This window comes from Triturus cristatus, chromosome 7 (assembly GCF_964204655.1).
Source record: "Triturus cristatus chromosome 7, aTriCri1.1, whole genome shotgun sequence".
Classification (NCBI taxonomy): domain Eukaryota; kingdom Metazoa; phylum Chordata; class Amphibia; order Caudata; family Salamandridae; genus Triturus; species Triturus cristatus.
In genome coordinates this window covers 1,760,117,644-1,760,140,600 of record NC_140590.1, presented here as the reverse complement: position 1 = coordinate 1,760,140,600, position 22,957 = coordinate 1,760,117,644, and the positions used below count along the sequence as shown (strand labels likewise).

The following is a 22,957-nucleotide window of genomic DNA, read 5'->3' as shown; positions in this document are numbered from 1 at the left end:
GAAACATCCTTTTGTTCTCTGGCTCCAATATTGAGTTGACAGGGACTTTTATTTAAGTGTTAAATACTTCAGTGCATTGGTGATTCACCTCTGTGCTCTGGCCCATAAATCTTACTGTGCACTGCTCCTTATCAGCCGCTGCTATCTGCAACCTGATAATAATAATGTAAACTAACCCTGGGCATAGGACTACGCTCGTGTAGTTTGCGTAGTTTGCGCAACTACGCGCTACGTGAATTGCACATAGCACAGTGCAAAAACGCGTAGCGTAGCGGGCATTTTTTGCTTGCTCGCGGTCCTCAACGTCAACTTGGCGACTGCGAGCGAGCAAAATGACATCCCGGCAAGACTTTTTCCTAGTTCGCGATCAGCAACATCATGTTGCCGATTGCGAGCGTGGAAAATAATCCTCCCGGCGAGATTCTCAAAGCGGGGAGGTCAGGTTTCTCATTGCGAGTGGTCGCGTATGCTTTCGACTGCTCGCGATGAGAAACTACCAGTCCTCGTTGAGAAATCTGCCGCTCGAGTACAAATCTAATTGTGCGGAAGAAATCAACCGCTTGAACTGTGCAAGATGCCGTTTGCAATGGTTGCACAGTGCGGACAAGCATCCGGCACTGTGCAATCAGTGCGAACAGCATTTTCCCTACCGCACTATGCGGCTCGTGTAGCTACGCATAGCTTGCATAGTGCGAAGTGCACTTCGCATAGCGTAGCGCTACTACTCAAACTACGCTCAGGGTTAAATTGTAAACACAGCTTTCCCTTAAGGTTAAAAGAAAAAAGGTGACCCTGTGTTTATTTAAAAATGAACTAAAGGCTGCGAGCTACTCTGAAGGTGTCTGGGAGCTACTGGCAGCTCGCGATCAACTGGTTGGAGAAACCGGCTCCAAATATAAGTAAATCTGCCCCCTAGTCTGTAATGAATTTCAGTAGTTGCAGTACAAGATTGCAATGCAGCACCCATTTGATATGAAAAGCATAAGATTCTAGGATTTGAAGATGAAAGGGGTGCAGTGGCAGTCCAAACACCACAGCACCAGCAAAACCTTTAAAAAGGCATTAGACATCTAGATCTGCAGCACAGGACGAGCATACAGGCCATGAAAAAGTAAAAGTGCAGCATTACTTTCCCTCTCTCTTGAGGACAGAAACAGGAAGAAAGAGAGATAGAATTTCTGTCTGTGATGTCCTAAACAGCCTCTTATTACCAGGGTGTTAGCCAGTAAAGACAGTCAGCCCCAAGAGAATGTAGACTTCAGCCGCCAGTAAGTTCAGAGTCCATCTACGGGAGCTCCATCCCCCTGGGAGGCATGTCCTGGATTGTTCTTATAATGCAAGGAGGACAGATTATAGTAGGAAACAATCAGGATAGGCTGTTTTGTTTGCTAGTTAGGTCTCGCTTACGCAGCGTGCATGCGCTGCATAGGAAAAAGACCTTTAGTAATCGGCACAGCTTTGCGGGCAAAAACGTGCACGCGTTGCATTGCTTTGAATGGCAAGGCATGCACGTTTGGCAATTCCCTTGCGGGAGTGAGCTTTTAAACCATATGTTTGTAATTAACTAACTCGCTCCCACAAGGGAAACAGGCCCAGGCTCCCTCCTCTATCCCCTCCCCCTGCTGCTTTTTACTTTCAGCGCGAGGCGCTCGCTGATGTTTTTTTAGGTCTCCTTCTGGACCCAGCTTCTTCTGTTTTTTCCATGGTGGTAAAGAGCAGCCCCGGCTTCTGCTCTGCCCTCGTTGATGCAGCTCATTTCTTTTCAATGACGATTTCCGAGTAGCTCCTTTGACCTGCGTGCGGGGCAGCTCATCTGGTATTCAGCAGTCCCGATACTGCTCTGCCCTTCTGTCCTTCAGAGCTCTACTCCGCACTTCACTGCGGCTTCATTGCTACCACTGTTCCCAACGTCACCACTGCTGCCACCACCACTACCAACTAGCACCCCAACCACGATGTACTTGTGCGGCTGTGTCTGTAAGAACTCATGTGAGCGTAAGACATACAAGGCCGCTTGAAAACATTCCATGTTAGCACCTTGCGCCAGTAAAAGCAAAAGCGAGGCAGCTACGGGTCGTCTTCACTGTTTCATTTCTACTTTCTCACTACAGTCAGCGCCACGTATTAATCGGCACATCAAACATTTCAAACAAGCCTGCATTTTATTCCACAACTACAAAGTACCATAAATTAATTGTGGAATTCTTCGATCTGTACGGTAAACCCCAAGCTCATTAAGCACTGGGACGTCTGACTAATAGTCCCACTCACACCAACACTTTATTTTTTGCAGTTGTTTATAGCGGGTACTCGGCATGAAGGTATTAGCGCGCTTTACATGAGCACCAATTACACTATTCAATTACATTACACAAGCCATTCATTTTTGGATTTTTAGGCACGATAATGTGATTTGCCCAGAGTCACAGCATGTTGAGTTGACACCAAGACTCAAAAGCAGTTCCTCAGACCCAAAGGCGGCTGTTCTGGCCATTACAGCACACCCTCTCCCCCCCTCCAGGGTGCTGCTTTTCGAATCCCCTCCCGCCCAGCATTTCTCCGTGTTGGGGACCCCGTTTCCCCCATCTTTCCACGTTTGTTTATCTGAGCAGTTCAGTACCTTTTTTGAGAGCATACGACTCCCGGCAAGCGCCCAGACAAGCATCCTCAGAAATCGAGGCGCTAGAGTATCTTTACATGTCAGCAAATAATTCTGCTGCACTCTGCTTGATAGATCTAATGGCCCCGCCTAGGAGGGGTGATTGCTACATAATTTGAATAGTGGTCTGTCCTGTGATTTACATGAAAAATAGCAGCAGTGGAAATACCTCTAGCAAGCTGAGCACAACTTTTGACATCAGAGTAAAGCGCACTTGGAGAGCACTATGAGAATTCCATGGCATGGGTATTTAATCAAAAATTCTATCCACCGTCAACTTTATCTAGCTCTTTCTTATGTTTTTAGGTGAATATGCCATTCGTACTTTCGCCCGTCTGAAATGCAAAATATTTTATAACTTGAGGCCGAAAAAATATTTCTGTCATTGTCTGGTATGTCATTATCTAATGTGCAGACACCAAGAAACAAATATGATTTTTTGCATGAGTTGTTATTGGTGTGCTCATAACGCATGATGGCCTTTTGTACATAAACATCATGCTTTCTGACTTTGAAGTGCCAAATGCTTGGGTCCTCCAGTTACTTACAGCTGATGAGACCTATACGTCTCGTCAGAGCCCCTCACCCCCGTGATTAATTACTCTACCGTTAGCTATAAAAGTGCGGTCTTAAAGCATATGGCTGTCTTCCTTGCAGTCATATATTAAGCAACATTTTTTATCTTAAATCATTTATTTGCGGGTGGGGGTACTTTCCCGAGGAAGAGTGAAAACAGTGTAAAAACTCAGAGCTGTAGGCTGTTTGCGCATGAACTCTAAGTCAGTTCAAATTCACACATTGCACAAAACTCCATATCGTATTAACCCTTTGAATGCCCATGACGAGCTGGACTCGTCATGGCACACAGTTCTCGTGTGCCCATGATGAGTCCAGCGCGTCATGAGGCATCCCCTGCGAAATCCCTCTGGTGCGGGCACCAGAGGGATTTCCATTAACGCAAAATAGCCTCGGGAGCTGGGGAAGAGCTTCCCCAGCTCCCGAGGCCCCCCCCCCACTTTCCCTGTAATGACGATCAGCGCGCACGGCGCGCCGACGTCATTACAGTGAAACTGAAATTGAAATGAGCCAAGAGGCTCATTTCAGTTTCACTTTCTACGTGCTCAGGGGGCTATCTCAGCCCCCTGAGCACGTAGAAAGACGGGAGAGGGATTGTTGGAAAGGGGAGAATCACCCCTTTCCAATGGTACCCCTCCCCAGTGGATCCCTGCTTGGAGATCGCCACAGGAGGGCAATCCCCAAGCAGGGATCCACCCACTAGACACCAGGGAGGGGGGAATGGCCCCTTGGGCAAGGGCCTTTGCTCCCCCCTAATTATGTTGGCACCATTGAGTCTTTTTGCCCCCCCTGGGGGGTAGATGGGGCAGTAGCCCCCAATCTGCTCCCCCGGGGGGCAAAAAGCCCCCTAGACACCAGGGAATTAAAAAAAAAAAGAAAATGGGGATGGGGGCTGCCCAAAACGGGCAGGCCCATGCCCCCACCCCACCCCCGATTATTAAAGTCTTTCTTTCCCCCCCCGGGGCAGATGGGGAAGTGGCCCCTAATCTGCTCCTTCGGGGGGGGGGGGCAGAAAGCCCACTAAACACCAGGGATTAGTTTTTAGGGTTTTTTAGGGTGGGGGCTGCCCTAAATGGGCACGCCAATGCCCCCACCCACCCACCACCATTACAGCCTTTCTGCCCCCCTGGGGGGCAGATGGGGCATTGACCAAAAAACCAAGTGACCCCCCTTGCAAAACCAGGTCGTTTTGAGATAGGCAATTTTCATGTCGCCTCACTACGTTGTGGGCCCTTGCCCGTGGCGGGTCCTTAGGCCTCCCACATGAGTGAGGCACCGTATTTATCGGGAGACCCGGGGGAATGCTGGGTGGTAGGAAATTTGTGTCAGCCCGGTGATGCCACAACTTTCCCACACAAAAATGTGTGAAAAAGGTGATTTTTTTCAGCTAAATTTGAGGTTTGCAGGGCATTCTTGGTAATGAAACGTTGGGGAATCCACGCAAGCCATACCTCCCTGGAATCCCCTGGGTGTCTACTTTTCAGAAATGTGTGGGTTTGGTAGGTTTCCCTAGGTGCCGGCAAAGCTAGGGTTCAAAAACTACAGCTAGGCACTTTGCCAAAAAAGGTACATTTTTCACTGAGAAATTGAGGTGTGTCCACGATGCGTTTTGCGCCATTTCCTGTTGAGGGCACTTGGCCAACCCACACAAGTGAGGTACCATTTTTCTCGGAAGACTTTGGGGAACACGGCGTGGGTGGAAATTTGTGGATCCACGCAGATTCCAGAACTTTCCACCACAGAAATTTGGGGAAAATGTGTTTTTTTTTGGCAATTTTTTAGGTTTGCAAGGGATTCTGGGTAACACAACCTGGTGGGATGCAGTCAAGTCACCCAATCCTGGATTCCCCTGGGTGTCTAGTTTTCAAAAATGTATAGGTTTGCTAGGTTTCCCTAGGTGTCGGCAGAGCTATGGTTAAAAAACTACAGCTAGGCACTTTGTCAAAAAAGGGTAATTTTTCACAGCGAAATTGAGGTGTGTCCATGTTACGTTTTGCGCCGTTTCCTGTCACGGGCACTAGGCCGACCCACACAAGTGAGGTACCATTTTTCTTGGAAGACTTTGGGGAACGCGGGGAGGGTGGAAATTTGTGGATCCACACAAATTCCAGAACTTTACACAACAGAAATGTGAGGGAAATGTGTTTTTTTTTACAAAAGTTTAGGTTTGCAAGGGATTCTGGGTAATAAAACCTGGTGAGAGGCAGTCAAGTCACCCCATCCTGGATTCCCCTGGGTGTCTAGTTTTCAAAAATGTATAGATTTGCTAGGTTTCCTTAGGTGCCGGCAGAGCTAGGGTTAAAAAACTACAGCTAGGCACTTTGTTAAAAAAGGGTAATTTTGCATTGTGAAAATGTGGTGTGTTCACGTTGGGTTTTGAGCCATTTCCTGTCGTGGGCACTATGCCTACCCATACAAGTGAAGTACCATTTTTATCAGGAGACTTGGGGTAATTCAGATTTGTAAAGGAACTGTTATTACCTATTGACTTTCGATGCATTTCTGCCTTCCAAATGAAAGACATTGTGCAAAAAAGAAGTCATTCTAAAAAATGACTGATAATTCTCATGCTAGTATGAGTATTTCCAATTTTGGAAATGTGCAAATATCTATTGTTTCTAAACTCTATATTTTGTTCTCATTTCAGAAATGCATAGGTGTCTTTCATACCGATTTTTCCATGTACACATTTTTACAGAATAATTACTATATACCCGGTACATAATAAAAAACTATTGCAAGTTGCTGCTCAGTTTTTGGCTCTGGGTTCTTCGGGTTCTTGGTGAACCTACAAGTCCTATATATCCCGACAACCAGTAATGTCCAGCGGATGTAACGGTATATTGCTTTCAAAGAGCTGTCATAATTAGAAGAAGTCACAGATGAAAACGTTGAGACAAAAGGCTTTTTTATCCTATATTTAACTGTTAGTTTCTATAAAGAAACCTTGATGGATCTACACAAATGACCCCTTGCTGAATTCAGAATTTTGTCTACTTCTCTAAAATGTATAGCTTTCCAGGATCCATTATTGCTTTTGTACCCATTTCTACCATTAACTGGAAGGAGGTCAAAAGCACAAAAAATAGCAAAAATAGGCTATGTCCCAGAAAAATTCCAAAACTGTGTAAAAAATGTTGTGTTTCTGACAAAAGTCTGGTATCCCCTAAAAGATGGGAAAATGGTGATTTCCGCTCCCCAACCCTTTTTTGATAAAATTTGCAGGGAAAAACCCAGATGCTTTCATTTGCAGCCCGTTTTTCCCATTTTTCCCCCCCAAAAACTAAATTTTGCTGTATTTTGGCTCATTTCTGTGACCCCTCCAGGGGAATCCACAAACCCTGAGTACCTTTAGAATCCCCATGATGTTGGAAGAAAAGGACGCAAATTTGGCGTGGATACCTTGTGTGGTCAAAAAGTTACAGGGCCCTCAGCGCGCACTACCCCAAATAGCCAAAAAAAGGCGTGGCACAGGAGGGGGAAAAGGCCTGGCAGCGAAGGGGTTAAAGTAACGTGCCACTCGCCAGCCATCCTGGTCCAAGTACGCCCCCCGCCCCCCGCCCAGTAAATAAGCAAACTCCCTACACGACCCTCCAATCTGCCAACAAACTCTTTCTGCTTTGCACCTCACCTATACCACTCACCACTCAGAAATAATTAAATCATCACTCAGGAACACCACAGCATCACTCAGGAACACCACAGTATCACTCAGTACCACCACAGCATCACTATGTGCTACCACAGCATCACTCAGCGCCACTACAGCATCACTCAGCACCACCACAACATCACTCAGTGCCACCACAGCATCACTCAGCACCACCACAGCATCACTCAGCACCACCACAGCATCACTCAGGGGCACCACAACATCAATCAGCGCCACAACAACATCACTCAGCGCAACTACAGCAACACTAAGAACCAACACAGCATCACTCAAGCCCACAACAATATCGCTCAGGGCCACAACAGCATCACTCAGTGCCACCACATCATCGCTCAGCACCACAACAGCATCACTCAGAGACACTACAATATTACTCAGCGCCACCACAGCATCAGTCAGCACCACCACAGCGTCACTCAGCACCACCACAGCATCACTAAGAGCAAGCACAGCATCGCTCAGCACCACCACAGCATCAGTCTGCACCACCGTATCATTACCCAGCACCACCACAGTATCACTCAGGGCCAACCCCAGCATCACTCACCTTCAACACAACATCACTCAGAACCACCATAGGGTCACTCTAAAGCGCAACAGCATCAATCAGCATCAACACAGCATCAGTCAGCACCACCACAGCATCACTCAGGGCCACCACAGCATCACTTAGGGCCAACCCAGAATCACTCAATGCCACGACAGCATCAGTCAGCACCACCACAGCGTCGCTCAACACCACCACAGCATCACTCAGAGCAACCACAGCATCACTCAGCATCACCACAGCATCAGTCAGCACCTCCACATCATCACCCAGCACCACCACAGCATCACTCAGGGCCACTACAGCATCACTCACCTTCACCACAGCATCACTCAGCACCACCACAGCATCACTCAGGAACACCACAGCATCACTCAGTACGACCACAGCATCACTATATGCTACCACAGCATCACTCTGCAGCGCCACTGCATCAATCAGCATCGCCACAGCATCAGTCAGCACCACCACAGCATCACCCAGGACCACCACAGCATCACTCAGGGCCAGCACAGCATCACTCAGGGCCACCACAGCTTAACTCAGGGCCAGCACAGCCTCACTCAACGACACCACGGCATCACTCAGTGCTTCTTACACTTTTTAATTACCACTTCTCACCATGCTGCACAGCAGCAACACTTCTCTACTGCACAGCTTAAACACATTGGCAAAGTCAATAGCTCTACCTAAACACTTATAAGGCCCCCCTTTGGGACAGTAATAGTGTTTAGTTATCCAGCACAATATCCTTGATTAAACAACATCAAGTGTTGCATGGTTAAACACTTATAAGGTCCCAAACGTGAGACCTATTGGCTATGCCAATGCTTGTTTTTCCTTGGTGTAACCTACTCTGGCCTCTACCAGACAGAGCCACAGGATGCTCTCCCACCTGCTCTACCTGGTGAGTGCCCCTTCAGTAGCAAGGTCATTCCGTGGACCCCACGGACTTGAAGGCCATATAATCCTAAACTGTAAAGGGGAAAAGAGGCTTTTGTGATATATATTCTACTTTTGAGAACATGAAGCAAAATAAACCATTGTTGAAAGGATAATTCTGAAGTTACCTGATTTATTGGTGGAACCACATTTATCTCTCTGTTTCAGGCTCATCTTCAGGACCCCGTTCTCCTGCTGCAACTTGAAATCTGAAGCAAGAGAGGAGCCAGAAATTAAAGAAACCATTAGAGTGGAATGCAAATGTGAAGGAATGGGAGTGAGAGGAAGTGGTCAATCTCTCAATGGTACTTCTATACACCTCAAGGAAACTGACCATCACAGTCCTTGTAATTGACATGTCTCCAGTTCATCCTCTGTTTATTCTACGAAGAATGAATTATTCCGCTGTTTTCTTTCATTTAAAAAACATTAATGCAGTCATTGGAATATAAAAGTTTGCTAATACAAACTGGGAATTTGTACAATATTAGAACATGTAGGTTAGTCTCGGTTAGTTTGGATTCCATTGGTGCTATGGTTTTAGTGACCCTAAAACTAAAGAGTAAAAGTGTATGTGGGGTGGGGGGGAGGTAGAGCCTGTGCTCTGGAGGGAGTGAAGTAGGGCAACTGCAGTGAGAGCGATTTTCTCTTTAGACTTTGCTGGTCTCATTTGACCCCCTCTTTATTGTCATTTGTATCACTGTATGAACCCTAAGAAATAAGGTTACCAGATGGCGCCATGTCAGCAAAGAGTCAGTGCTCCATTTGTGAGGTTTACTTTAACAACGGAATGAATCATGGGAGTTGTAGTCTTGATGCACTTCAGTTAATTCAGTTAAACTAACACATCTAAAACAAATATTTGTTAAACAAAGCCTAGCACAGGATCATTGCACCCTCAGTGACTTAGAGCCTTCTGCTAACCTTACCCATAAAGCATATTGGTTTCAAATGCCACACAATTCATTCCTTCTAGCAGTCCTAATACCTATTGCTGCCGGGCTTAGGGTGTAGTTCTTTATCACTAAATGTGTCACTACAATGACATGGCTGAGTAGACATCAGTCCTAGGCCTACTTTAATGTGCAGACAACCATTGGTAGAATGTTTCAGTACAGTGAGATTGTAGTGTACTGTCACATGTACCCTTTTGTTGCTGTTGATAGATGGTCAAAGATGAAGGACATAAGATGCTGTGGTTCTTCTGTCCCTGCCACAGGGCCTTGTTACGACTATTTGATGAAGCACAGATGTTCTGCATCTGACAACCCAGCCTTTTCAATCCAAATTAACAGCTGAGGAAGGCTGGTAGGCATGAAAGGAGGACACATCTATCAAAAGTAGGTTTAACATTCAAATATCAATTGCTAAATATTTGTTATGGAACAAGGTAGGCTTGTCACTTCATTTGAGGAAGATATCACTTATCTACTTCTGCGCTTTCACTAAAGGTGTGCAAGTTTATTGGATTGAGTTGAAGCAAGCCAACACAGCAAGTCGTAAAACCTGCGCTGGACTGGAAGTACGATGTCCACATAACATGCAAAGACATATTTATCAAGACTTTCCACCAGTGCAAAGTCATGCAAAGTAACGCAAAGCTCTATCTACTGACATTGGTAGGCAAGGTCTTGTTGTAACAAAAACACCTTCTAAATGCCTATATTAATAGGGAGAAATGTTTTCATTTCTTCTAACATTTCAATCATTGCGTGTCATCTGCACTGTCAAGCATCCATCCAATGTGAGCAAAGTTTTGAAGTTGGTTTAAACATAATATCATGTCTGAATTGGCAACCTTCCAGTAAAACACTGTGTTAGATTATAGATAGTGCAGAGGTGTGTGTGATGGAGCAGGTAAAGCAAAGATGTTGTATACCTCCTCTATTTTGCATTAAAATGTAATTATGTAATCATTCTAAATATTAACTTGTACTAATTTGTGTAGAGTGGTATGATTAACCAACAATTGCACCTTAATAAACACGAGATACACGTGGGACTAAAATGCTAATTGCATGGCAAATAATTAAATGATTAACTGTGGTACGCAAACTAACTTTAGGATGTGTTGAAATAGAGAATTGCATGATTCATGTTGCTTTTGTGATGGTTTGTGCTCCCAGTGCTGCAGAATGGTGAGTATTATTGCTTTAAATGTTGCTACACGCTAGGAAAATACTAATATATATTGGGATTAGTGCGGGTTTAAACAATAGAATCTTCATTTTTATATATTAATTACTGTTATGTTTGTTTTTGCTTAAGTTGGCATTTGGGCCTACTAAGCCGCAGTACATAAAATGGAGTTCGGAAGTGGCCACCGTCATGTGAGCAGGATGTCTACTGCGCAGACTCGGATGGCTCTGAAGATCTCCAAGCGACCTCCGATGAGAAACGAAATGTTCCTTGTCAAGGATAGGAATGTGGAGGACTGCCAAGGCAAAGACTAGTGTGAATGACTGAGGGGACAATGAACGACCTGTACAAGAAGGCTTACATGTTGTTACTTCGGTACTTTCGCCTGTGAAACTACTCAAAAAAATACAATTGAAAACATGTCATGCCCGGTCTCATGGGAAACAGGCAAACATGGTAATATTGAAGAGACATACAATTTTCAGAGGGTTTAGCCAATCAGAACTCTTTCTACCCCTAAATTGTTGTGCATTGTCCTAAAAGTAAGGAGGAAAAGGGTATAAAAGAAGGGGTTTGGGAAGAGGGGAAAGAGGCTGTTGGTGTGGAGAGTCGATTTGCTGGATTGTTGGTTCGTTGGTGCGATTGCCTGGTCCCTTGGCTAAATCGTGGGGACTGCGTTGTGCTGAGGGAGGTTTCCTGGACTTACCTGGGTTTTCTTTGATTATAAAAGGACGATTCCATCTGAAGGGATTTTGATTATTGCTGTGGGTTGATGGGTTCTTCTGGAAGTGGTCGCCAATGTCCAAAGTTAGTAAATATACATGTCTGGTCAATTTATATTAAATATCAAAGATTGGAAATCGCTCAATAGAGAAATTGTTTGAACTGTAATCCTGAATATGCAACACAGAGTGACTTAATTAGATAAACTAAACTTTGATTAATAAGAAACAAGTTTGTGATTCTTTAATAAGGTATTGAAAAGCTAATTGAAAGGTTCCAAAGCTTTAAATGTGCTTTAGCCGGTTCTAAATCACCATCAACCAGTCCAACTAATTGGTCCATCGACCAAGTGGTGGAGTGTCTTGATGTTAAAGTTAGGATTCTATAGGTGCAGATGTAAATAATGTATATAATGTAAAGGAATTACTCCCGATAGGTAACAATGTACCCCCCACATTTCCAGCGCTTCTTTTCCTCCTGTGTGCAGATTCGAGTGAGACGTATGTGTGTTGGTGTTATGGGCCCCACCAATGAATGAATGTATGAATGAGTAGCGTGGTGACGAATCTGTGACATAGGGAGGATATGTAAATTTGCCCTTTTCCGCTGGAGCATGTGCATGGGGTTAGGCAGTCTGTTGGTGCACCAGTGATTGAGAACAGAGCAGCAGATAACCATATCTTAGTAGATATTGCTCTACAATGCTCTCTCCCCCTAGAGTATTGCAGCATAGCTGTTGGACATGGCCATTCTTAGGGGGATTTTCCTAAAACGTTTCTTTTTTCCTCCTGATTTGCACCAACTCTCTTTTCATGACCTTAGCACTCTGGGCACGTTCCCACTATACTGCAGCAGGAAAGTGTGCATGTCCTTCCTACACATGCCAGGAAGGGGTGCTTAACTGATTGGTTTAGGTACCATACCAGGATGGGTACTGCACTGGCTAGTAGTGGGTTGCAGCTCTGATTGTGCCACCCACCTGAATAGCCTTTCATACACGTATCATGCTCAAAATGGCCTTCCTCACTCATTACCTGACCCTGAGGTGGCCTTTCACTACCACCAAAGTAGCCCTATGGCAAGTCCTGAAGGGTGAGGCTTGGGGTTGGTGAGTGGCCGGGTAGGTACGCCTGTGTGTTCACTGCCTAGATAGGTAAGAACCCCCATGTGTGTTTTCCCTTCCTAGAGGGTCGTCTCTCCCCATTGGACACCTTCCGGGTTTTGCTGAGTCGCTTGTGACCTTAGGGCCTGGGTCACATTCCCACTGTAAATGCAGTTTGAAGGTGCATGCACCCTTCCAACTCAAGCCATTGCAGGTCGGTGGGCGCGCATGCACCAATAGTGTTCTTAAACACGTTTCCAGCCTGCCATTGCAGGCCGGTGAGTGCATTTGCACCTACGATGTTTTAAAACATGTGTTCAGCCTGCCATTGTAGGCTCCTCTTTGCACTTGCACCAGTGATGTGCATGAACTTGTGTCCAGCCTGCCATTGCATGCCAGTGTGCGCAATTACGCTTCTACTCAGGCTGGCCTTTCTAAATCACCAGCCATTCTGAGAGGACCTTTAACTACCAATAGAGTACCCCAAGGGTACGTCTTAAGGGGTAAAGCGAGTGGTAGGTGAATGGCCGTGCAGGTACATGTGTGATCCCTGCTCAGGTAGTGAGGAATACCCATGTGTGTTTTCTCTACCTATGAGGTTTGCTCTTCCAATAGGCTACCATAGGGACAAGGTTGTAATTACTTCAGGCTGCAAAAGTGGATTTCAGTGGAGCAGCCTCATAAGGTTTCTATCTTTGGATTGGCAATGACAAACCCTTTCCAGTGGTAAAGGTGGTTTTGTCATTACCAGTATATAAATGGCACTTCTAGAAAGTGGGTATTTCTCTGCTCTAAAACTCTTTGTATGTCTTTTTGCTTGGCTTCAGTTCACTATGGAGGCTAGGAGATCACAGAACTACACTAACGGAAGGTTATAAGTCCAACAATCAAGAACGCAAAACTACGTGGTGCTGCAAACACCGTGTGAACCTCTTCAGATAGTCAACACATCACTGAGCCAGAAGATTAAGAGTCCATCGGCCCACCCTTGTTGGCGGAGCTTCGTCATGTGTAACTCTAAGGGGTCAAGGTCTGGGCCCACTAATTCGAGCCAGCTGGCCCTGTTGGGTGCCCTGATCCAAGATCCCAAGATCAAGAAATCTCCTGCCACAGTGTGCAATATAACTCTTGAAGACTCAAAAAAACATGTGCAGTGCTCTAGCGTGAAAGTGCTTTAAAAATGATTACATGGTCAAAAAATATGTTTATTAGGAATTGGCCAAGTATCATATCTAAAAACCAAAATAGTCATGAACAACTCTGACTATTCCCTGTCTTGGACTCGTAAGGTCGAGTCCAAGACATATTTTTTGACCATGTAATCATTTTTAAAGCACTTTCACGCTAGAGCACTGCACATGTTTTTTTGAGTCTTCAAGAGTTATATTGCACACTGTGGCACGAGATTTCTTGATCTTGGGATCTTGGATCAGGGCACCCAACAGGGCCGGCTGGCTCGAATTAGTGGGCCCAGACCTTGACCCCTTAGAGTTACACATGACGAAGCTCCGCCAACAAGGGTGGGCTGATGGACTCTTAATCTTCTGGCTCAGTGATGTGTTGACTATCTGAAGAGGTTCACACGGTGTTTGCAGCACCACGTAGCTTTGCGTTCTTGATTGTTGGACTTATAACCTTCCGTTAGTGTAGTTCTGTGTTTCTTGGGGACTGAAGGTATTGTAGTCCTTAAACTAGTTCCCCTTTGAACCCCTGTACATATATTAGTGTTGAGTTGGGCTAGGAGATCACACCTGGGCATTCCCCAGCGGAAGCTATTAAACATTGGACATGCAAATGGGACGACAGACCTCTGCCATTTGAGGGTCTGGCTGAATAGATTGGAAGAAGAGTATGTGACACTTGGCCTCTGGAGCCAGATCATGTTTCCAATAAAGATTCAGATCTGCATTCCACGGCCTCATGGAAGACAGGATTGAAATTTAGGGAAGACATCTGTGGTATAAAGGGAGACCCCTTGAACGGCCCCCACTTCAAAGCCACACTACAGTATAACTACTGGTGCTATACTTCAGCAGGGCAGAGATACACTTGTGGGGATGTGGGACCGGAGAGCCTGGAATTGTGTTGTGCATTCTGCCAGAGGAATCTGTTGTGCACAAGGAGAATTACTGCCATTGCAAGGAACCTTGCGCCCCTGATAGTGGCTGACCGGGCTGACTACCTACTGCTGTGAGGCACCTTGAAGTGTGCTTCCCAAAAGTTTGTTGGCTTGCCCTCTGTTGTTTTGGAGGTCTCAGGGACATCAAAGATCTCCTACAAAGGGGGCGTGGCCGAGCCGAGCTGCAAGATGGCCGCCGTGTAACGGGGCTCTGCCGGCCGGACACCTAATCCGTCAGACAATCCGGCCTCTGCCTTGATTTTTGAGTATTGCAATACACGACGGGAAGTGCCCTGGCGAAGGGGATCCTAGCGGTGCTGCTGCGGGTGAAATCGGCCTCGGAGATCTGGAGCTACACAGCCGAGCTGGTCAGGCGGCTGTGGGGCACCGTGCTGGGCGGAGTCCTCTCCTACGCGAGACCCTGGTCGAGGGCCGAAATTTTACGGATACGAGGAGGCTCTCGTGGACCCAGCTGGGACGTGGTGAGCCCTGCGACTGGCGCCCGAGTGGCTGCGGTGGACTCCTGACATGCGGAGACCGGCCCCTGCTGGGGGACTGGTGCTGGGAGGATGCTGAGCTGGCGGATGAGCTGCCTGGGCCTCTCCGGCGCGGCCGCGCCCTGATCTGCTGCCTGTGCCGATGGGCCTGCTGGAGTGAGGCGACGGGAGAAGGGAGCTGTGGCGCCCGCTGGTTAAGGCCCGATCCCTGCCTGCAGAAGGTGATATCCGTCTGCCGGAGCCTGCCGACGACCTGCTCTGACCTCCGTGTGCCTGCAGACCGGGGAGCTACAGCGATGGCGGTGCTGGATGCACGGGAGGTCGGCCGGGTTGCCTCCCGGGCCGCTGCCAGAAAGCAGTGAGGCCGCCATTGTTACCTGACTGACGCGGACCCGCGCCCTGAGTGTGACGAGAGCTGGCCTGGCCTTACCTACTTGGCAGTGATCCTCGCGTGGAGGGGGCGACGAGCGGGGCTGATTGTAGGTGTGAACACTCAACCTGCACGCTCCTTGCGCTTGGAGGACCTGTGGCCTGCTTGTTGCCGGATACCCTCACCATCATTGTCGGTGGGTGGTGGGCCCTCGGGGGAACCATGGGGAAATCGGACGCCAAACAGAGGAAGCCCCCCTTCGAGAAGCAGACCTTCCGCGGCGCCGATGCGGTGCCGGAGTCACAGGCGGTGGTCCCTGAAACACAGTTAGACCCAACACCGGAAGATGATGTCAAAAGCATGTTCCGTGACCTTAAGGGCTGCCTCAAAGAAATTGACGGAAAACTCGACTCCATGGCCCAGAGGTTGGATGGCATGTCGCACAGGGTCGACCAACATGAGGAGCGTATCACGGCGGTGGAAGCGCGAATTGCCGACTGCGAAGAGAGTCACGGAGACATCCAGGAGAAGTTACTCCGCATGGACAGGGTCCTGGAGGTGATACGAGGGCGCAACGAGGATTTGGAAGCTCGCTCCCGCCGCAATAATGTAAGAATTATTGGGGTTGCGGAATCCACTAACATTGGAAATATGGAACAATTCGTGGAAGGAATGTTCCGTGAACTGTTTGGGAGGGCCTGTCGGCCATGTTCTTGGTTGAACGCGCACATCGCACGTTGGGGCCGCGACCTGTGCCTGGAGCTCCGCCGCGGCCAATCCTGGCCCGGGTTCTCAACTACCGGGACAGAGATACTATCCTGAGGTTGGCACGTGAAAAGGGGGAGCTAACTTTTCAAAATATGGTCATCTCATTATTTCCGGATTTTACGCAGGCTGTGCAGGCCGCTCGGCGCGAATTCATACCGGCAAAAAAAATCTTCCAGAAGGTGGGAACTAAGTATGCGATGCTGTACCCGGCCAAGCTGCGGATCCACCATAAAGGGAAGCCAATGGTATTTACAGCGGCGGCGGACGCGCTCAAATTTGCGAGACAGGCGGAACGTTCGCAGCGTGAGCGGCGAGATGACCAAGAGAATCCTCCGATGGGACAGCTCAGTGACATTGAATAGCACGACACAACAACACGCGGGCCGATGCTGGGTCGCTAGACAACGTAACTGTAAGATGCGCGCCCTGTGCCCAACAATGAGCGTCCCTGGGGCCTGCAGCGGGGGATGGGTCCGTCCCTGAGCTGAAGGACTGGTTTGATCTTGCATGGTTAACGTTACTGGTACCCTGCGGAGAACTGTGGTGGGAGACATGCAGGGACTTCCAGGCTGTCAGTTGAGTTACTGCGTTAAGTGTTAGGCGGAAATGTCCGGCCACCCGGTCGTTTATAGACTGGGGAGTGAGCCGGTGACCCCACGCCCCTGTGGGATGATTCCCGAGATACTATTGCAAGACAGTTCCAGTTGGGGGGGGTGGCGGGAGGGGATGGTATCTCAACCTGATTGGGGGGTTGGAGTGGGTGGAGGGGGGTTGGGGTTATTGTTGGTTGGTTCTACTTCACTACACTTACAGGCTACACCACTACATGATGATGCGGTCCAGACACAGGCAGACTTACTATGGTTGCTGATTCATAGGAATGGGGAGCGGGGTGCCCACGGGTGGGCCCTTCTACTGGGACCATCGGTGACCACACAACTGCATGGGACAGGCACACACAAGCCACCCTGACCGCGTTACGCTGCCTTACATGGAATATCCGTGGTCTTAACGATCACCGAAAAATACGCTTGACCCATGCACATCTGACACGACACCAAATCGATATATGTTTCCTACAGGAAACCCACTTGACTCGCAACGCCGGGGACAAGCTTAGAAATGCGCGGTGGGGCGAGATACACACATCGGGTTGCTCCAACTACTCCCGTGGAGTGGCTATTCTTATCCGTAAAGGCCTTCCCTGGCAGACGTTTAAGGTGCACGCTGATTCTGAAGGGCGGTACATCTTACTACTTGGGCGGCTATTTAATATGCCGATCACATTAGTTAATATATATGGCCCCAACTCGGATGACCCTGGCTTTTTCCGGAATGTCTGGCACCTGGCTCAATCTCTGGGCGGGGGGGCTTGCTTGTGGGGTGGAGATTTCAATGCCGTACTTTCACTGGAGCTAGATAGGGAAGGGGCGGCTCGCAAGCATCATCCGCTAGCTGCTGGCCTCATCCGTGGCCTAATGGCAGATTACACTCTACTCGACTCGTGGCGCATATTGCATCCCGCGGTTAGGGAAGGCACCTGCTTCACCCCGCACAGGGGAGCCTGGTCCCGCTTGGACTACTGGCTCTTGACCCCGCAGGTACATGCCTGGGTCTCTGCAGTCACTCACAAGGCGCGCACCTTCTCCGATCACTCCCCTGTCGAACTCACTCTGAATGTCCCCAAGCCATACATCACACCCTTCACGTGGCGGCTACCACCACATGCCCTGTCGGATCAGGTGTTTCGGGAAGATATCCATCAGCAAATACTTGATTACTTTGAGCTTAATGAGGGCTCCGTGGCCTCATTGGGCACTCTGTGGGACGCATTTAAAGTGGTGATAAGGGGCCACTGCATTGCGGGTCAGGCCAAGGTCCTAAAGACTATCAGGGGTTCGCTAGGTAAATTGGAGGATCGCCTGCATTCTTTAGAAGTACAGTACTGTTCGGACCCCTCGGCTACCACCTTGGCCGAAACTCGAACCACGCTAACAGAATATCAGACAGAAGCTGACAGGGAACTTAAGTTCCTGACTAAGCATGCTGTGGCCCGTAGATATGGGGAGGGGGGCCGCCCGGGTAGAACACTCGCCCTGCTCCTGCGCACACAACGACCCTCTCCCTTCGTATCCTCAGTGATGACACAGGGAGGTGATAGCGTATATACCCCCCCGGAAATCCTGGATACGTTTCGGACCTTTTACAGAGACCTCTACAGGGCGCGGGAGGCTCACTCGCCGGTGGAGCTTGCTGAATATTTTGATACTGTACAACTTATATGGTTCAATGCGCACCAAAAAGGCTACTTCGATCGGCCCTTTGAGGCGGAGGATGTGCGGGAGGCCATAGGCTCCTTGGCGGCTGGAAAGGCGCCGGGTCCGGACGGACTGCCTGCGCAGTTCTACAAGGAGTACGCAGATCTCCTGGTCCCCCGGCTGTTGGCAATGTATGCGGAGGCGGTCGAGTCGGGTATGCTCCCAGGGTCACTTAGAGAGGCTGTCATCATTACCCTCCTGAAACCGGACAAGGATGTCCAACAATGCGACTCCTACCGGCCACTGTCCTTAATTAACACTGACGCAAAGATTTTTGCAAAAATGCTGGCCACTCGGCTACAGCCGGTGTTGCCCCTCATGATCCGTCTGGATCAGTCGGGATTTGTGCCGGGCAGATCGACTTCCCACAACCTCCGTACCCTCTTTGGGGTACTACACTATTTGGCCCCACATGTTAAGGCTGCGGCGGTGCTGCTGGACGCCACAAAAGCGTTCGACTCCCTGGAGTGGGGGTTCTTGTTCCCGCTGCTGCAGCGCATGGGTGTGAGTGACGCCTTTATTGGCTACATTAGACTGCTTTATACCGGCATCACTGCTAGGGTGCGAGTTAACGGGCTCGTCTCTGCGCCCTTTGCAATTCGGAGGGGTACTAGGCAGGGATGTCCCCTGTCGCCTCTGCTCTTTGCTATCGCCACAGAGCCTTTGGCTGCTCGCATCAGGCAGCATCATGCGGCTAGGGGCATTGGTTTCTCGTCGAGGGCGTTGACAATATCACTGTATGCTGATGATATTACGTTATATGTCACTGATCCTCAGACGAACCTCTCCCCTCTGACAGGAGAACTGATGGAATATGGTCGATTATCGGGAGTGAATATAAATTGGGAAAAGTTGGGCATTCTGCCCCTGACGTCCGGGACTCCCCGCTTTACCCCGGATTGCCCGCTGAAATGGGCCACTGGCCCGGTGCGATATTTGGGGATTTGGATAAGCACGGATAACCAGCAAATATGGACGGAGAATTATGGGCGGGTAATGGGCTGGGTGGAGGAGAGGGTCGACCGCTGGAAGCACTTGCCCCTTTCGCTGGCTGGCAGAATTGCTGTGGCCAAAATGGTGATCCTGCCTAAACTCCTATACTTGTTCGGGAATATCCCACTGCCCCTGACTGCACATTTTTTGCGGCGGATACGCTCGCAGATGGTAGAGCTGGCCTGGGGGGGTAAACAACCGAGGGTGGCATGGGAGACCCTTACTCTCCCACAGCGACAGGGAGGCCTGGCCGCGCCGGACTTCTCCTTATATGCCTACTGTGCGCAGGCACAATTCCTGCATTACTGGGCGCATCCCACACCGTTTCAACCACATGTGGCGATAGAGACTGATAGAGTAGCCCCGCTGCCGCTAAATGTGGCACTTTACGTGCCACACACCCGGAGATGCACGGACATCGACCCGGTGCACGCACTCAGGTGGGCATGGGATGGGCTGCGACGGAGGGCCGGACTGGACCTTCTTTATACCCACTCTGTGCCCCTGCGCGGGAACCCGATGTGGCCACCGCTGCGCAATATGCAGACCGGGGAGCGAGCTGAGGAGCTGGGCCTCCGCACTGGGGGCGATTTGTTTCCGGGGGACACCTTCCTCACGCCGGAGCAGATGTGTAATGCAGAGGCTCCGACGATACTGGACACGCTTCTTTACTATCAGCTCCGTCACTCGTGTCGGAGGTTGCCTCCCGCATTCCCGGCGCCGCCGCCGGCTCTGCTTGCCTTGGAAAATGTACTATCTGTGGAGTCCGGGCGCAAACTTGTATCCCGCTTGTATGTGCAAATGCAGACTAGCCACCCCGTGGTTCTTCCGGCGGCGCGGGACATGTGGGCGACGGAGCTGGGTGCGGATATTTCGGATCTACATTGGGACTTGTGCTGTAAGAATCTTGAGATTTTGTCCCCCAACTCCAGGCTACGCCTGATCCACTTCAAATATATACACATGACGTACCGCACCCCTAGCCGGTTGCACCGAATGGGTTTAAGAGACACGGATGATTGTTGGCGCTGCTACACTCATGGCGCCACCTTTCTGCATATGGCATGGAACTGTCCCACATTTGCGTCATTCTGGGCAAGGGTGGTAGAGATTATATGCGAAATCACTGGCCTACAGATCCCATGCACACCACAGGCTGCGCTGCTTGGCATTTTGCACATGGTTAAGCCCAAACACCGTAAGCTGCCAGCGCTGCTATTGTTACTAGCTAGAAGACAAGTTGCGATGCACTGGGGAGTTGTTACGTCACCTAGCATTCGAGCATGGGTCACAAGCGCAGTCTACTGCCAGACACAACTTGCCCTGTACTGGGAGCTTATGCCGCTGCGATCACGACCTAAGGACATTTGGGGGCCCTTCACACACTGATTGGAGCACGCTACAATGCAGGCGCTGTAGCTCGATACTATCCCCTAAGGCGGACGGGAGATGGCGGTGACTGCATTTCTCAGGGGGGCATGATGGTTGATGTTGCGGTTGGAGGTGACACATGCGGGCAGGGTGGGACGATCGGCTGCTGAGTGCCGCGCAGCTGATCCTGTAGCACTGAGTTAGTATCATGGTACCCAACATGTGGTGATCTGCTTGGTGTGGAGATGTATCGTCATCGCTTGTCATATGTACACAAAAGTGAGTGATGTTGTTTTAAGTTTGTTTTTGAAAACTGCAAATAAAAAGAATTAAAAAAAAAAAGATCTCCTACAAAGGACCCACACCGTCTACTTGTAACACATGGAGAGCGGTGCCCACATCATTTGCTGGTTTCCGACTGGTAGCGCGGCATTTACGTGGAACTACTAATTGTGCATAGAGACCGGATTGCCTTGTGTAGAGCCCCAGAACCTTTGCACTCATCTAAGGCATGAGGCCCCTGCATTGTGGGGATCTCAGAACACATAAGCATTTTGTTGGTGGTGCCGACTGCATGTTCTGTCTAGTTCACAGGTTGAGACCCTCAGACGTGGGGGCATAACCATAGTAGTGCCTCATTCAACCTCGTGAGGCATTGCTAAACTTGCGCATATGTGTGTGACCGCAATTGCTTGGTGTGCATTGGACATTGTGCCTCATTTCCAGGGAGGTATGGAAATTACAACTCTTCGTTATGTGTGACAGGAATTGTCTAGACCGACCCATATCAATGCGCACTGGTTGTTGTGCCTCATTTCCAGGGAGGAACTGAAATTGCTACTCTTTGTTGTGTGTGACTGGAATTGTCTGGAGCGACCCATATGAATGTGCACTGGATGTTGTGCTTTATTTCCAGGAGTTATGGAATATGCAACTCTTCATTGTGTGTGACCGGAACGGTCTGGTACAACCTGTATCAACGCGCTCCAGATGTTGTGACCAGATTGCCTGGGTGCAACTCTAATCAACATGTACCTGATGGGTCTGCCTCCTTCTTCCAAGAGGCTCCCATGCTTAATTCTCCATTCATCAATTATTCCCATTTTGGCCCTCAGCGTGGTAGACCAACTACCCTCTCCTCACTGGCCCCTGTTGCCAGGTTGTTACATGCTGTATTATTAAGTGCTTGTTTCTTTAAGTAGGTTCCGTGTCGCATGCCACTGCATGCGACATGTTATCTTTCAGAAGAGTTCTACATTCTAGGAAGAGATCTAGGTTGGGGGAGATTAACTGTTTAGCAGTTTGGATTTGATGACCTGTAGCTGATGAAAGGATTTTGAATGTGCTGCCAATAAACCATTTTATTTGGAGATATAACATATTGAAGGACTTTCTTTTCAACATTTTGGCGACGACGGGAAACCACTGAGCAGCACAGAGTAATTCAGTGGTTGGACCTTTGTTTTTTATTGGAGATTTACAGCGTTTTGAGAATTCTGGCACATTGGCCATTCCAGCTGAATTTTTTTTTAAAAAGTTACATCAATTTTATGTTCTACGGAGGTTGGATGCATCTACATGTTTTCTTTTGGGCATGAATTTCCAGGAAGAAAGACAACGGGGAGAGTGTGACACTTAAGTTGTGAGAAAGACAACGGCAGAAGTGTGACCTACGTTGTTTGCCACCATTTCCAAATTGGGATATCTACGTTTCTTGTTGTTCAAGTAGCAAATACTTATGATGGTGTGAACCTTCTGTGAAGAAAATATGCTTTTCGTACTTTCAGCGCTTGTCATTTAGTTGGAGCTGCGCATTTAGCCTGAGAGAGCGAAGACATCGAGCTTACGGTACATTTCGTTACCTTTGAACTCCTTTTGCTGATGTGCAATATTTTAATATATATTGGTGAATTCCGCTCGCACAGTTGGGAATTTTTTTTTTTTTGTTCATCGTTATTTCCTTTCAAAGGTAAAAGAATCTTACTTGGTCATAGCGTGTTTATCAAGCATTCCATCTCCGTCATGATTGTCACGCACGCAGTAAAGTATGCGTGTTCGTGATGTCACACGCTGAAGTTAATGTTGCCAGGCAACGCCCACAACAACCAACGCGTTGACGCACGAGGAAGTAAAAGATCAGTTTAAGTCCGGAACTTGGTC

General features: G+C 48.6%; 1 protein-coding gene across 5 annotated transcripts in view; it reads right to left on the bottom strand.

The window, feature by feature from the left end:
• The window catches only part of LOC146813014 (killer cell lectin-like receptor subfamily B member 1B allele A), a 699,061-nt gene that overhangs the window by 436,065 nt on the left and 240,039 nt on the right, over positions 1 to 22,957 (bottom strand). For all 5 annotated transcript variants that reach the window (XM_085620039.1, XM_085620037.1, XM_085620038.1 and 2 more), the window contains exon 3: positions 8,526 to 8,606. In XM_085620039.1, the coding sequence (XP_085476165.1) occupies positions 8,526 to 8,606 (81 nt within the window). The remainder of the gene's footprint in view (positions 1 to 8,525; positions 8,607 to 22,957) is intronic.